The sequence below is a fragment of the Hydractinia symbiolongicarpus genome, chromosome 13 (assembly GCF_029227915.1).
Source record: "Hydractinia symbiolongicarpus strain clone_291-10 chromosome 13, HSymV2.1, whole genome shotgun sequence".
NCBI classification, from domain to species: Eukaryota; Metazoa; Cnidaria; class Hydrozoa; order Anthoathecata; family Hydractiniidae; genus Hydractinia; species Hydractinia symbiolongicarpus.
The window spans coordinates 16,929,696-16,942,701 of record NC_079887.1 but is presented as its reverse complement, the minus strand read 5'-3'; the positions used below and the strand labels follow the sequence as shown (position 1 = coordinate 16,942,701).

General features: G+C 35.5%; 1 protein-coding gene across 5 annotated transcripts in view; it reads left to right on the top strand.

Annotated features, from left to right (window-relative positions):
- The first annotated feature begins 1,652 nt into the window (after nucleotides 1-1,652).
- The window catches only part of LOC130623464 (uncharacterized), a 74,318-nt gene continuing 62,964 nt past the window's right edge, over nucleotides 1,653-13,006 (top strand). For 3 of the 5 annotated variants that reach the window (XM_057438956.1, XM_057438954.1, XM_057438952.1), the window contains exons 1-2: nucleotides 1,682-1,775; nucleotides 3,040-3,347. In XM_057438956.1, the coding sequence (XP_057294939.1) occupies nucleotides 3,207-3,347 (141 nt within the window). In that variant the 5' untranslated portion in view covers nucleotides 1,682-1,775; nucleotides 3,040-3,206. Of the gene's footprint in view, nucleotides 1,776-3,039; nucleotides 3,348-13,006 lie in introns of all 5 variants that reach the window. The other 2 variants (XM_057438953.1, XM_057438955.1) reach the window with 2 other exon arrangements.

The following is a 13,006-nucleotide window of genomic DNA, read 5'->3' as shown; positions in this document are numbered from 1 at the left end:
TCGCCAATTTTTTGTGTTTCTACACTGCTGACGTCAGCATAAAACTAAAGCAACCTATTTTTCTATTGTCCTTCTGCCTAAGTGGATCTCTCCACTGACCTTAGTGACTAGTCTTATATAATAATACCAAGTGTCTGTGACAGGCATATTGAATGTGTTCATTTTCCTTTGAAAATGCCGAAATTTTCTGTGAAGTCGCCGAAAAAATATGTCTTATTTGTTAACGGCCTAGGCGTAACGGCACGACGCCGATGCATTTAGACTGACGTCAAGTCATTAAAAAAGAATAGTAAAGCCATTTTATCGCGCTTTTAAGTTTAAAGCTAAATAACTTAAAATCGGTTGAAACTAACTGACATCAGCTTCTGCGTGGGTTACTAGGGACCACGTTCATGATTTCTTTAAAAACGTTCGTCGAAAGCACATGATCATATACATTATTTTGACCAGTGTTTTAAGTCCTACAAAATAAAGGAAACGGGTAAACAAAATTTCAAAATAAAATTTATGTGTATTAACGGGCCTTGCTGACTTCTTTAAAATTCCAGTGACGGCTCTCTTGCCCATTGTTCTTTCGCGTAATTGGATTTGCTTTGGACGTGCTTTATCGACTAGTCTCTTATAATAATACGAAGCTTCTGTGTGTCTGTCGGTGACTTCAAAGTCTATAAAAATTCGCCTAATTATAAAATTCTGTAATTTACCAAACTTTGACGTCAAAACAATAGTAACGTCAAAAGAAGTATATTAAGATTAGTAAAGCCAATACATTGCACTTTTAAAATTAAAGCTAAATAATTTGGAAGCAGGTGAAAATAACTTACGTCATCTCCTGCGTGGGTAAATGGTTTATAATAAAACGAAAAGTGTGTCCGTCTGTCTGCGACAGGAAAAGTGGATGTGTTCATTTGCCTTTGAAGTAGCCAGAAAAGTTATGTCTAATTTGTTAATCTTTCTGACGTTCCAACGGCAGAACATTGGTTTGTCTTTGCTGACGTAAGCAAAACTTTTATACCCTTATATCTCCTTAATCGTTGGTTGAAATTACACAATCATATTCATTATCTTGATCAGCCTTTCAAGCTCTACTCATTGGAAGCAACGGCCAAAAAAATTTCTAAAAACTTAACCAAAATTCAAATGGCGGATTTTTAAAATTTTTATTGCTCTTTAGGCTAAGTGGATTTTTCCACGGGCATTATCAACTATTGTATATATAATCATGTGTGGTTGAAACACGATGAAGGAGATAATATTTTTCACCAGTTCATGTATTCCAAAACGGGTGGGTTGACCCAGCGTTGAAATATTTGCCCAAACTGGTCCTGGATGCCCCCTAATTACCCATGCAGGAAATAAAGTAAGTTATTTCCACCAATATCAAGTTATTTACCCTAAAAATTATACGTGAACAGCAATGATTTCATTAATCCTAAATACGTTATTCACTTGAAGCTAACAACGTCAAAGTTTTATAAATGACAGAACAGTTTTGTTGATCCACTTAGCAAAATTCTAACACGTAATTCTAAATCCGTACCAACGATTGCCAACGTATTAATCAATAGGGCAAATAGAGCGATAAAGATTTTCTTTATGTTGTTCAATTCATTACCTAGCAACTATTATTTCTAAATTTACAAGAGATTAAGCTCTATTCACAGCTTATTGCATTGGTAATGTCCTGCTTTGTGATAACTGAGGAAATTAGTAAAGGAGACATTATACTGATGGAACATCAAAAACATGTTTGATGGTTAATCGAGAATTAGCAGGTAATGTCTTTTTAACAAGGGTCAACTTAGAACTAATAATTCACAATGATACATATCTTCCGTCCTTAGGCAGAGAGATACAAGTTGTAATCAACAAAACTGACATTTTAGAAAGCCTTGTTCTCCTTTTCCTACATTCTTAAACTTAATGTTCTTATTAGAATCCCTCCATGTTAACCCTTAAAGCACGGGTCATGGAAATATCCGGGCTACACTTGGATAAAAAAAGCCCAACCGTTTCAGCGTTAAAGACCACGTTGCCATGAAAACTGCTCCGCATGTTTTAGAAAAATAATGAGTTAAGCTACTCAACGGTACGAACTATATACGTCTTGTCCCTAGTTATCAACCGCGGCTCAAATTTCGTGAAGCTGATTTAGTTGTCGGATAAAGAAAGAAGGGTCTTTTCAAAAACGCGCCGCAACGCAAGGGTTAACAGTTTTCTTATTAATTGTTCTTTAATAGAAAACCATCTACAGCTTCGAAGTTCTTAAATTGTTAACGTTCTGCACAATAAAAGCATTTTATATTTACCTACGTGATTTGTTCTTACCCGTATGTGGGTACTCATTACATCGTATGTGAATCCTGAACATACATTGAATTAAAAAAATTAGCAATTGAGACGGACAACGCGGTCTTGAAACACTAAAGTTACAGAATAATGCGCCAGATGCCATATATAACTAGGCCAGGTCCACTGATGTGATTTGTAGAAACACAACTTGCTCTCACTAACGTACATTAATAAAAATTTGCCAACGTTAAACATTTTGAAGCGCAGGTGATGGATACAGGTTAATTAATACCTTCACACTGTGAAGATTTTAATTAACACCCCTCTATGATAAGCATTCCATGCCCACCTAAAATAACAAAAACCGGTACTTATGTTATGTATTATTCAAACTGTCTTATATACTAAATTAAAATCAAGTTCAGATGATAGCGGACTAATCAATTATCTAGTGTGAGGTAATTCTTCAAAAAAATGGATCCAACAAAGCCACATGAAACTTGTTAAACGCTTTCGTTGGCTGTATATGCTACAACCTGGTAAAAATAAGATAAAGTTGAAATTCTGTACAATAATAGAAAGACATATGGAAGACCACAATAAAATTCCACATGTTCTCTATTTTATAAAAGAAACATTTTCTAAGAATGGCAGGTTTGAGTGTTTTTTTTAGAAAAATTGTATACAATACAGTAAATAGACTGCAAATACCATTGAATAATATAGATTTTATCATGTCATGAACAGGCGAGTTTATTCTCGGCTACGTTTTCACAGCTACAGCCGTAATCGACGGGCAATGATCGTAATCATATCAGATCACAGCAATTAAAGGGGAAGCTGGCTGAACAAATAAAAACTTTCGATTTACACAGCAAAAGTTGCAGAAGTTCAATATCCAATGTATTTGGATTATGTCGACAGCTCCAAAGATATCTTGGAAGAACTTGTTGGCCATGAAATCGAAGATTCAGATGACGATGAGGAAGTGGAAAGTGACAATGAAGAAGAAAGTAATTGCGAAGAAGCTGCTGAAAACTGCAGTGACGATGAATGTATGATTACTCATTAGTTATAATTAGTATTTCTTTTCGTTGAAAATTTATTAAAATCTAGTACCCGTTTTTTTCTTTTCAGGATAACATACCTCTGCGAGAAATAGGCTTGAAATTTAATCGATGCGCGAAAATAAATTTTAATTGAGGACAAAAAATGCATATATATATATGATGTATATGATAATGTATGTATACACTAGGCAGTTTTGAATTGTTTTTCGTTTTTTTTTTAGATCACAAATTAAGAGTAGTTTAATTAACACGGACCAGAAATTAAGGGCGGTTTAATTAACACGGATCAGAAATTAAGGGCGGTTTTTATTAACGCAGTTGGAAGTCAACCGCGTTAATAACCACACAGCGTTAATTTTGTGTAATAAGGTAGTTTAAAATATTTTAAAAATACCTGGAATAAATATTTATTTATTATGTGTGACAACAGCGACAAGAACTCTTGAATTTGTTGGTTATGCCAAGGCATGCAAACAAACGGAAAGTTTTGTTACAGCAACACTGGAGTAATTTTCCAAGGTAAAATAAACCAAATTTAATTAAGCAAAAAATAATATCTTTTCGAAAATATATTTTCTTCAGCTCTATTTTTCCTTTAAAGTTTTTTTACTGCTAAATATTTTTCTAAACTTCTTAAAACTGCTCGTGTTGTTACCATAGTCTAATTTGGGTTTTTTGTATTGTGTTCCATCATTCAAGCGCATATTCGGAATAAACATATATGACTTATTGTGAGATCTGTCAGGGGGTTATTTATTTGTTTATTTCTTATTTAGAGAACGAGTGAATCACAGAGTCGGACGATTTCAGAACGATTTGGCTTTATAAACCAGTGTTGATGACAACCATTGAGGTGTATAACAAAGAAGAAGAGAAACGTTTTACAATAAAAAATAAATTCAAAACAAGAATCTTGCTTTGTGTTGCATACAGTTTCTGCTTTTTCTGGGCGTTGTACAGGTGCGATGCATTTTGGTACGTTGCTAAGATCTGGAACAGCACATTCTTCTTGAGAAGACAATAAATACTCGACTTCCTCTACCAAATCTTCTGTATAGCTCTTATCTTTTTTTGTCGAATTTTTTTTGCTACCCAGGCGCCAGAAACCTTTGAGTATTGGTGTTTAAACGCAATTTGCCATCTTTCGTTTGCGCGTGCTTCGAGCTTGTGCCAGCATTGTGATCTAACACTGCTAACTGAGAACGCGCGACCATACCACTGTAGCTAAAATGAAGCCGTTTGGGGCAGTATTTGTTATAAAGGGCATGATATACCTCTAAACTGCCAGTATGTTTAAATTCAACTAGGTACTTCAAATCTGGTACCAATAGTTTGTCTCGCACAACTTTCTCCAGCGCTATGAAAACAGTAGAACCCTCTCGAAGCCATTTTTTAATTCGGCTGTCGTCTTCACTGAGTTTAGCGTGGGCACACTTCTTGTAATAAGTGTTTCCTTCCCAGTGATGTCTATTACTCACATGATGTAAAAGACTGAACCACTTTTCTTTTAAAATTGTTGGATTACCCTCGCATGATGCACAGCACCACCAAAAGTGATTGATAGCTAACAGACTTTTTCCAGGGTTGTAAATCACGGGCATTTTTTTCCCGCTGAGCTTCACTAATTTCTTTTTTATGCTCTTACTAACGTGCCATATATCAAATTGATGATTACTGTCATTCCGCTCCTCTTTTAAGTATTTCTTTTTTTGAATATGTCGATCGGTTGTAAGGTTGTTAATGGATATTCCATTACCGACACTCTCTAGTACTTTAATCATCCCAGCTTTTTCCATCCGCGATGAATTTTCCACTTCTCCCACATGGATCACATGGAAAGCCAAAATTTCTCCAGATTCCAAATTCATAAGGGTGTATGTACCGTACTTCGCGTTATAACCCGGTGAATCACATCTCCCGTCGCCTATCAAATCAAGTTTATCCTCAGCATCAAGACAGCTTTGAAAACGAAGTTCCCTGTGTAATGTGTACACTTTATGGACAGCCGGAAAAAGAAAATGTTTTTGGTTCGATAAAATGCGACTTTTAAAATAAACTTTATCTTGGAAATTTCCATAAATTCCTTAATTCGCTGGTAAGTATTGTCTGTAAATAATATAGCTGTTGACACGAGTAAATCTCCATGAGGTTGTCGCCGAATAAAAGGTTGCGAGCACCACTTGTGAGTGTGGCCAGCTCAGCATATCATATGTAAGATCAGTTGTGTCCCAACGATTATGGAGTTGGAAATGCTTACCGCTTTCATGCATGTGAAACAGCGCAGTAGTGAAAGTATGCAAGACCAATGTACAATAAAGTTACTTGATTTGTAGTCACCAGTGAGTTCCCCAAGTTCATTTTCAACACTATCACCACTTTCACTCTCTGTCACGCTATCCGGGTGGAACAAAGAATCTTGGTCATCATTGTACACGGATGCAGCTGGGTCGTCGTCATTATTTTCCACGTTGCTTTTTTTAAACAACACAGTATGCATTTCAACTGTCACATGGGGTGGAAATGACATCATGGTGTTGCAACTCTTGTTCTTAACAGACTTCTTTCCGGGGATTTTACTAACAACGGTTTCTTGTGTGCTTGTAAGTCGTTTACTTCTACTGTTGAGATACCTTGAAAACAGTATTGAGTTTTCTTCGACTGCGTACTAGCAACAGCATTGACACCTTTATCTACAACATCAAGTTCAACAACAGCAAAATGTTGATATCTGTCTGAAGACACGTTTGCTTCGGAAAATGTGTCTTCGAGTACTAACTCTACCGCCTAAATAATGAAAAGGCTGTGGAAACAAGTTTGAAAAAATGCAACATTTATCTTTTTTGTGAGTGTTTTTCAACTCGTCCCCAGGACTTGTTTGGCTTTCATATTATATTTACCTGTTTTTTCTCCCGTGATTTTATCCTTTCTTCTGTGTGTTTTCGTTTTTTACATTCTGACGTGAATATAAAGACTGTTGGTACAGCATCTGACAACAATCTTCTACGCGGGGTGGTACCAAGTAGTTCCGCCTAAAACGCGATATAATATTTAAATATAACCCCCGTCTAAAATGCAATAAGAATTATTCCTTGTTTTAACAAAATTTGTTTAGCAAATACTGAATCAAAAAGTGTGAAAAATATTATGGATGATTCCCTTACTTGCAGGTCTCTCTGGAAACACTCTGATTTAAAATGCTTTGATCAAATAAAAAAGCCTGAATGTTTTGGCAAGTCTCCATCACATCGTATGTTTTGCAACCATTTCTTGCGCAAGGTTTTGTTGTTTTTCGCTGAAGGAACTCTGTGGAAGCTCTGGTCTTTTTCACGTGACGATCTGTTTGTACATCCGAATGCTGAACAGTTGGGCATGTTTTATTTATGTAAGAATTATAATGTTGTTAAACGTATTGCTAGCTAATCGACTCAGACATAAAATGAGACTATACTTTGTAGCTTTGTTTACGAAAATTGCTTTCTGAACACATTTACGTCATAAACCGCGCTTGATCCAGTTTTTTTTAACTGTCGAAGGGGTCGAGATAGCGGTCGTATTTTTCAGAGAAAGAGCGTGAGTTTTTTAACTTTTCCTGTTAGAAGTTTGAAATAAAACTTTAAATTTTGAAGTTGTTGACTTGTGTTCTATGAAATATCAAAAAATAATTTTTGGGTTAACTTCCCCTTTAAAGTAATTAACTTTTTTACGGACCCAGATGGAAGAAATAGATTGATTAAAATCGCAGATTATTTTTCTGTTTTTTTGTTGACTGCAAATTAGACTATCACGCCAAATTAGGATTGGTAGCTCAGTTACAAGATTTTTCATAGACTAGTTAAGCGAGCATCTTCTATTTAGGCGATTCGTTATCTTCATTCGCGATTATCTGACAACCGTGTTTGGTCTCGCTTTAATTTTGGGTTTAGTTGTTCGCTAAGTCATCTTTGTTTAACTTTGTTTTTGTAATTTACTTAGTGGTACTACAAAGTATACGCAGCCGTGTTATTACGCAGGAACTTTTGCCATATTTGAGAACAAGCCAAGAACCTATGGCACTTCAAATAGTGTTATAATATCATCCTTCTAAAACTGAATTTTCGGAAAATAAGACGCCGTAAATGTGGTTACACAATCCGCAACCGTCACAAATAAGGCTCTTGTAAGGCAACAAAATATGACGGCATGCGTTGATGAAACCAATTCTAACCGTCAATGGAGAAAGACCTTATTCGACAGACCAACGCCTATTGGAATTGGAAAGGTTTTAAGAAGGATTATGGAATAGAGTGTCATGGCTGTCCTAAAGAAAGATGTTTTGGAAGCAGCTTACAACTGTGTGCGGGTCACAATTCTGGCTGCGAAATCGCTGTTTATGCTAAGAACGAGTTTTGTAGATTGAAGCTAAGAATGCTGGCAATTCATCTAATAGATCCGTGACGATTTATAACATTAAAATCATTTGTCCAGTGATTGCTACCTACGTGTGAAATTGTCACAGCAGACCTGCTGGACGTTTTGTGCTTGGTAGTGCAGCCATTTTATTTGCATATAAAAAAAGTACAGAAGGAAGAAGAGATCTCGGAAATAACCATTTGTACGCAAGGATTGCAGAACAATTTCGTCGCGTAAAGTTAAAAGGATTGCTGCAGAAATGAAGGTGCTATTAAGGAATGCACACGTATACCAACAATCTGCTTTAAGTGTCTTGACACATTGACTACGGGGAATTCATGAGAACTGTTCCTGAAATTAACTCACTCCTTCAGACACTTGGAGATTGCATTAAGACAAATTTTTTACTTGATGAAAGAACACGTTTGTAACGATCCTGAACGTTTATTGTTGTCGCTACACCTGAATTATGGTGATATTGTTACAAGCTCGTGAGCTTGTATTAAAACGCAAATGTGTCCTACAAGAACGGAAATTTTTGCCTCTCTGAGCACCGACACGGGAGTCGTCGTGTGTTCGAATCTCATCTTGGTAACTTACTAGATTGCCAAAACGGTTCATCATTCACTGTGCAGCATGCATTGAGCTGCCACACTGGTGGATTCATTGCCACACAATGAAGTTAGAAATATCACTGCTTAGTTTTTTAATTCATTTTGCAAGGCAGAATGAGTTTTCGAATTGTTAACTGGTGAGTGAATAGTTCCAACAACTAAAAAGACAAGACCCGTGTCGACATCGCAGGAGTGATAAGAATGGAATGGAGGAAATAGTGACAAAGAAGGAAAATAACCCGAAAAGGGTGGAACAGGGAAAAAAACTAAGTCTAATGGAAAGAGAAAGGAGGATTTATTGGGAGGTGTGAAACATGTTAAGAAGATAGAGATAGAATATGAGAGGGATATGGTTATATTATTTATTTTTGGCTTGTGGTCTGATTGTTTTATTGTGTGGATATTTGGTATTTTAGGAAGAGTCCTGACGTGAAGTTGACGAAACCTGTTGTGGTGCAATAGTCTATACAGGGAAGACCTAATCCAGTTCATGAAATGGATTAAAAAATTTTTCTGTAATGAGTAAAGTTAAGGAAGTTAAGAATAACTTCTTCTTCTACTTCACCGTTTTTAGTGCATTAAAGTCTCGGTTATAAGATGTTGTTGAACAGCCTTTTTAACGTCTCTGCATCGAATTTAGGCAAAGTGGATTTTGGTGATTCTGTCAAGTTGGTTGAGATTGTTGTTGCGTCAAGCAAAAGATTATTCCTGAAAATATTCAGGTACTGGAATTTTGATTTTTCTGGTCGTATGGTTTGTTGATCACGAACATGATATTGATTAGGAGTTAGGAAAGTTTATAGCAAAATGGGGATAAATGAAAGTAGGGTCAAGAAGATTATTGCTGATAACTCCTATAGATACCAAAGCTGTGTTGAGGATAGTGAGGGGTATCATCCTGAAAAGACACGCAAGTCCTGAGATTGATCGTATGGCTGTTAAGGATTATATTATAAGTAATGAAGATGCTGTGTTGTAGATAGTAGACATAAAGGTATCACGTAATGAAACTCGTCTTAAGTCGTGCTTTTATGATTTGAGCATAGGTGAGTTTACGATAACTATTCTGTTTCGTCATGATTTTTCCTTTGATTATGAGAAATTGGAACGGGATATATCAAGGAAAAATGGAAGGGAAGAGGTTCGTTTTTCTGATAATAACACGTCTGGACCTATACCACTGAGAGATGGTTTTAAGTTATATGTAAGCCATGATGGTTTTATAATTTCTGAAATTCGATTGGCACTTAACACACCGGAAATAAGTAAAAATCAAGCATATGCTCACGATGAAAAAAAACTGTTAGTCCTGAAGTTAAGAAGTTCATGTTTTACATGTCTAATGAACACGTATCAAGTGATATTCCAAAACTTACCGCGTATGGGCTTAGTGAGGATATTTAGGCTAATTCTAAGTTCTGTACATAAACTTTGCATAAACTGCAAGGAAACTCTGTAGCCTTCCATTTCTTAATCTGCCTTTTGATGATTCCTTTATCATCGTTACAGGATGGGGTTATCTTGCTCACCGTTTCTGTGTATTTTTCCTGTTTGCCGCTCCTGATGACGTTCATGTTATGACGTTCACGGTTGTTTTTTTCTTTCAACAGACGCATCACATGTTAGTTGTTCTTTTACGGCCTTCGTTATCTCCTTTGTCTTTTTACTTTTATTTCCATCAACCTCAATTGCATTTAACTTAGACCGACAAATCTTTTCTTTCTCGAACTCGTTATTGGCTTTTGTACTTAGTTGCGTGCTTTTGTCGATATATGATTTCATCCAAGGTGATTGCTTGAACTTCATTCCGCGATGTGTTTTTGTCAGTTTCACTCCTAGCTCGATTTATTGTTTTAGACTCTTGTAGTAGATTATGTAATTTGTTTTCGATCGCATATTCGGGATTAACTTTTCTATCTCGTTTACTTTTACTCTTTGTGGAGCCAGTGGATAATCGTTAAGAAGGTCATCTAGTTCTTCTGGGTATTCGACATCAACCTCCAACATATACCCCTAATCCTTGCTGCGTTAACTTTATATTGTTTGTTACTCAAACTTAGTTATGTCTTTGATGGCTACCGCAAATTCAATGTTGTTGAAGTTGAGATCGTTGAGGTAGTTTTTGTATTTTGTTTGACTTTGTGTACTCTTAGTATTGCGTACATAAAAAATTTATTGTTATTATTTGTTTCTTGCGGCTTTGTTGTCTTTAGTTTTTGTGCTAGTTTGGTATAAGTTGATCCTCTTTAGTGGTTCAAATACATCGATTTCCACATCCATACCTATAATCCTTGACATTATCCAACTAGATCCGTTAGAATCGCCTAGTTTTTTCACTCTATCGAGAATATGGTGTACTAATTCTTTGAAAATATCATCATATTGATCGTCACGTAAATATTTTGGGTCTTCGAAGATATTGGTTGTCATATTTGTACTTGCCTGTGATCGGGTATAACTTTTTCAATTCTACTACCACAATGCCTTTATAACCCTACACAAACCTCTTTTACACATCCTCACGTACTGATTGACATCAAGACCTTCAGTACAATAAAAACGGTAGATTTTCACAGCATTACCTGTCGCAGTCTCTGTTAGGTGGAAGTAACCCTTTTAAAAGTCGGAATTTTTTTTCACATAATTAGTTACGAAAGGTTATTTTGAGACTATATATCCATATATTTTCTGTTTTAACACAATTGTCACGGTTTTATGGCTATAATGCTATTATTTTTCCCCAAAAATATTCAGCTTCAACAATTTCTCTTTAAATTATAATATTGTGAACAATAAAGTAATTCTGCCGAATATAGCTTTAGTGCTACCTGCGTGCGAAATTATAAAATGACGTAATTATTAAAGGGAAACGCTAATAATAAAAAAGATGGCGCATAAAGAAAAATAAATTCCGATCTCCATAGAGAGCTTTATCGCTATGGCTTTGTAAATCATACAAAAGTGTTACTGCCATCTTAATTTAGGTTTTACCCAAAACTTAAATACCTCCTTATGATTTTCGACTACTACTTCGTGTTTTTTTCTCTATTATCAAGGGTTTGATTGCAGACTAAACGGATTTTTTTGTCGGATCCTACGATTTTTTCTGGTGCCGATTAAGCAACATTGATTGCATCCATTTCTTTAGCTTAAAATTTTTTTCAACACTGTCGCAAATATTATTATAAATATATTATTATCATCTCTGTTCCTCACCTGGATCAGAACTGTAGTAGATAGGCATGTTTGGTCCTGAAGCAAAAAGCGGAAAATTCTAACACTTTCGTTTCTAACACACTTTGGATAAAAGTTCACCTGTTAATACCAGCTAAATGCCTCTAAACAGTGTGCTGTGGATTTTACAACATTAATTAAGCAGCATATCGTATTTACTCCTTTATTCTCACATCCCTAATATTTCCACCTCTCGAGTAAACCCGTTTCTCAGTATGAGTTGTAAAATAATCTTGCTAACCAAAAATCCAACATGTTGGATTACTTCACAATTTCGTCGATATTTCCTCTGCATTGCACATAGTCAAAGACAACAAATTCACTGGTGACGACATTATTCTTTACATTACAATCACATGTCTGAATTTCAAGCAACAGTTAGAAAAGTTTTGTTATTTTACATACAAAACAGATTTATGATACACCTATTTGTATTTTTACGAATCTTTCTGGATGTCTTTCCTTGAAAATAATACCAACCAGATTTTCATGCATTAAAACTGCCTTGGTGTTCCCACGGCAGAAATAATAGAGTAAATATAGTACACAATTCGGGTCAAATTACAGAAAAAATTATTCATTTATTGCGAAATTATTCCTATATAGTAAAATTATTTCCTGATATAGAAATTATAAAACTTCCCAATCAGGAAATTTTTCCGTTTCATGAAAGTTGATTTTTGATTACCTTAAAGGAAAGGCGAACAAAAAACCCTTTTGTGGCAGCCACAAAATAAATTTTAGGCGAGGTAGCAAAAATTAATGAACGTGTAAAGCCGTTCTAAAGCCGTCCGTCCGTGCGTCCGATTTTCAGGGTATAATGTGAGTATAATAACGTGTTGTTCTGCTGCGAAGTTTTAAGCCACAAATTCACCTTTTTGTAAACAAGCAGCTTTAATTTATAACCCCCTTAATATAAAAACAGCAAATCTTTTAGCAAAACCATTTGATGCTAACTAAATATTACAAAAGCTAAACAATTGTCAAGATTCTACGGGATATTCCAGAACAGCGGATCTGGTCTTTGAAGTTATCTCAGGCATCATGAATTTTCAATCAACAGCCGTGTTGATTGAAAATTGTTGTTCGCTGTTCGCCTCTCCTTTAAGGGAAGAAACTATTTGCAGAAGAAATTTGTGCGGAATTTATTTTTGCGGATGAGTGACCCAAAAATGGCATATTTTGCGGAATAAATTTTTGCGGATAGCGACCTCAAAAATAAATTTTGCCGGTGCAAGAAATTTGGTCAATCAAAAGTCGGGTAAAACCCAACCTTAGTGTATGAAAAACATCTAATTTATGGAATACCATCTCTCTATTTTTCATCAAAATATCAAAAAAAGGAATACTAAGCTGTAACAAATGTAAGATCAAATATCGTCACTGAAAATCTCGAAAATATTTCTA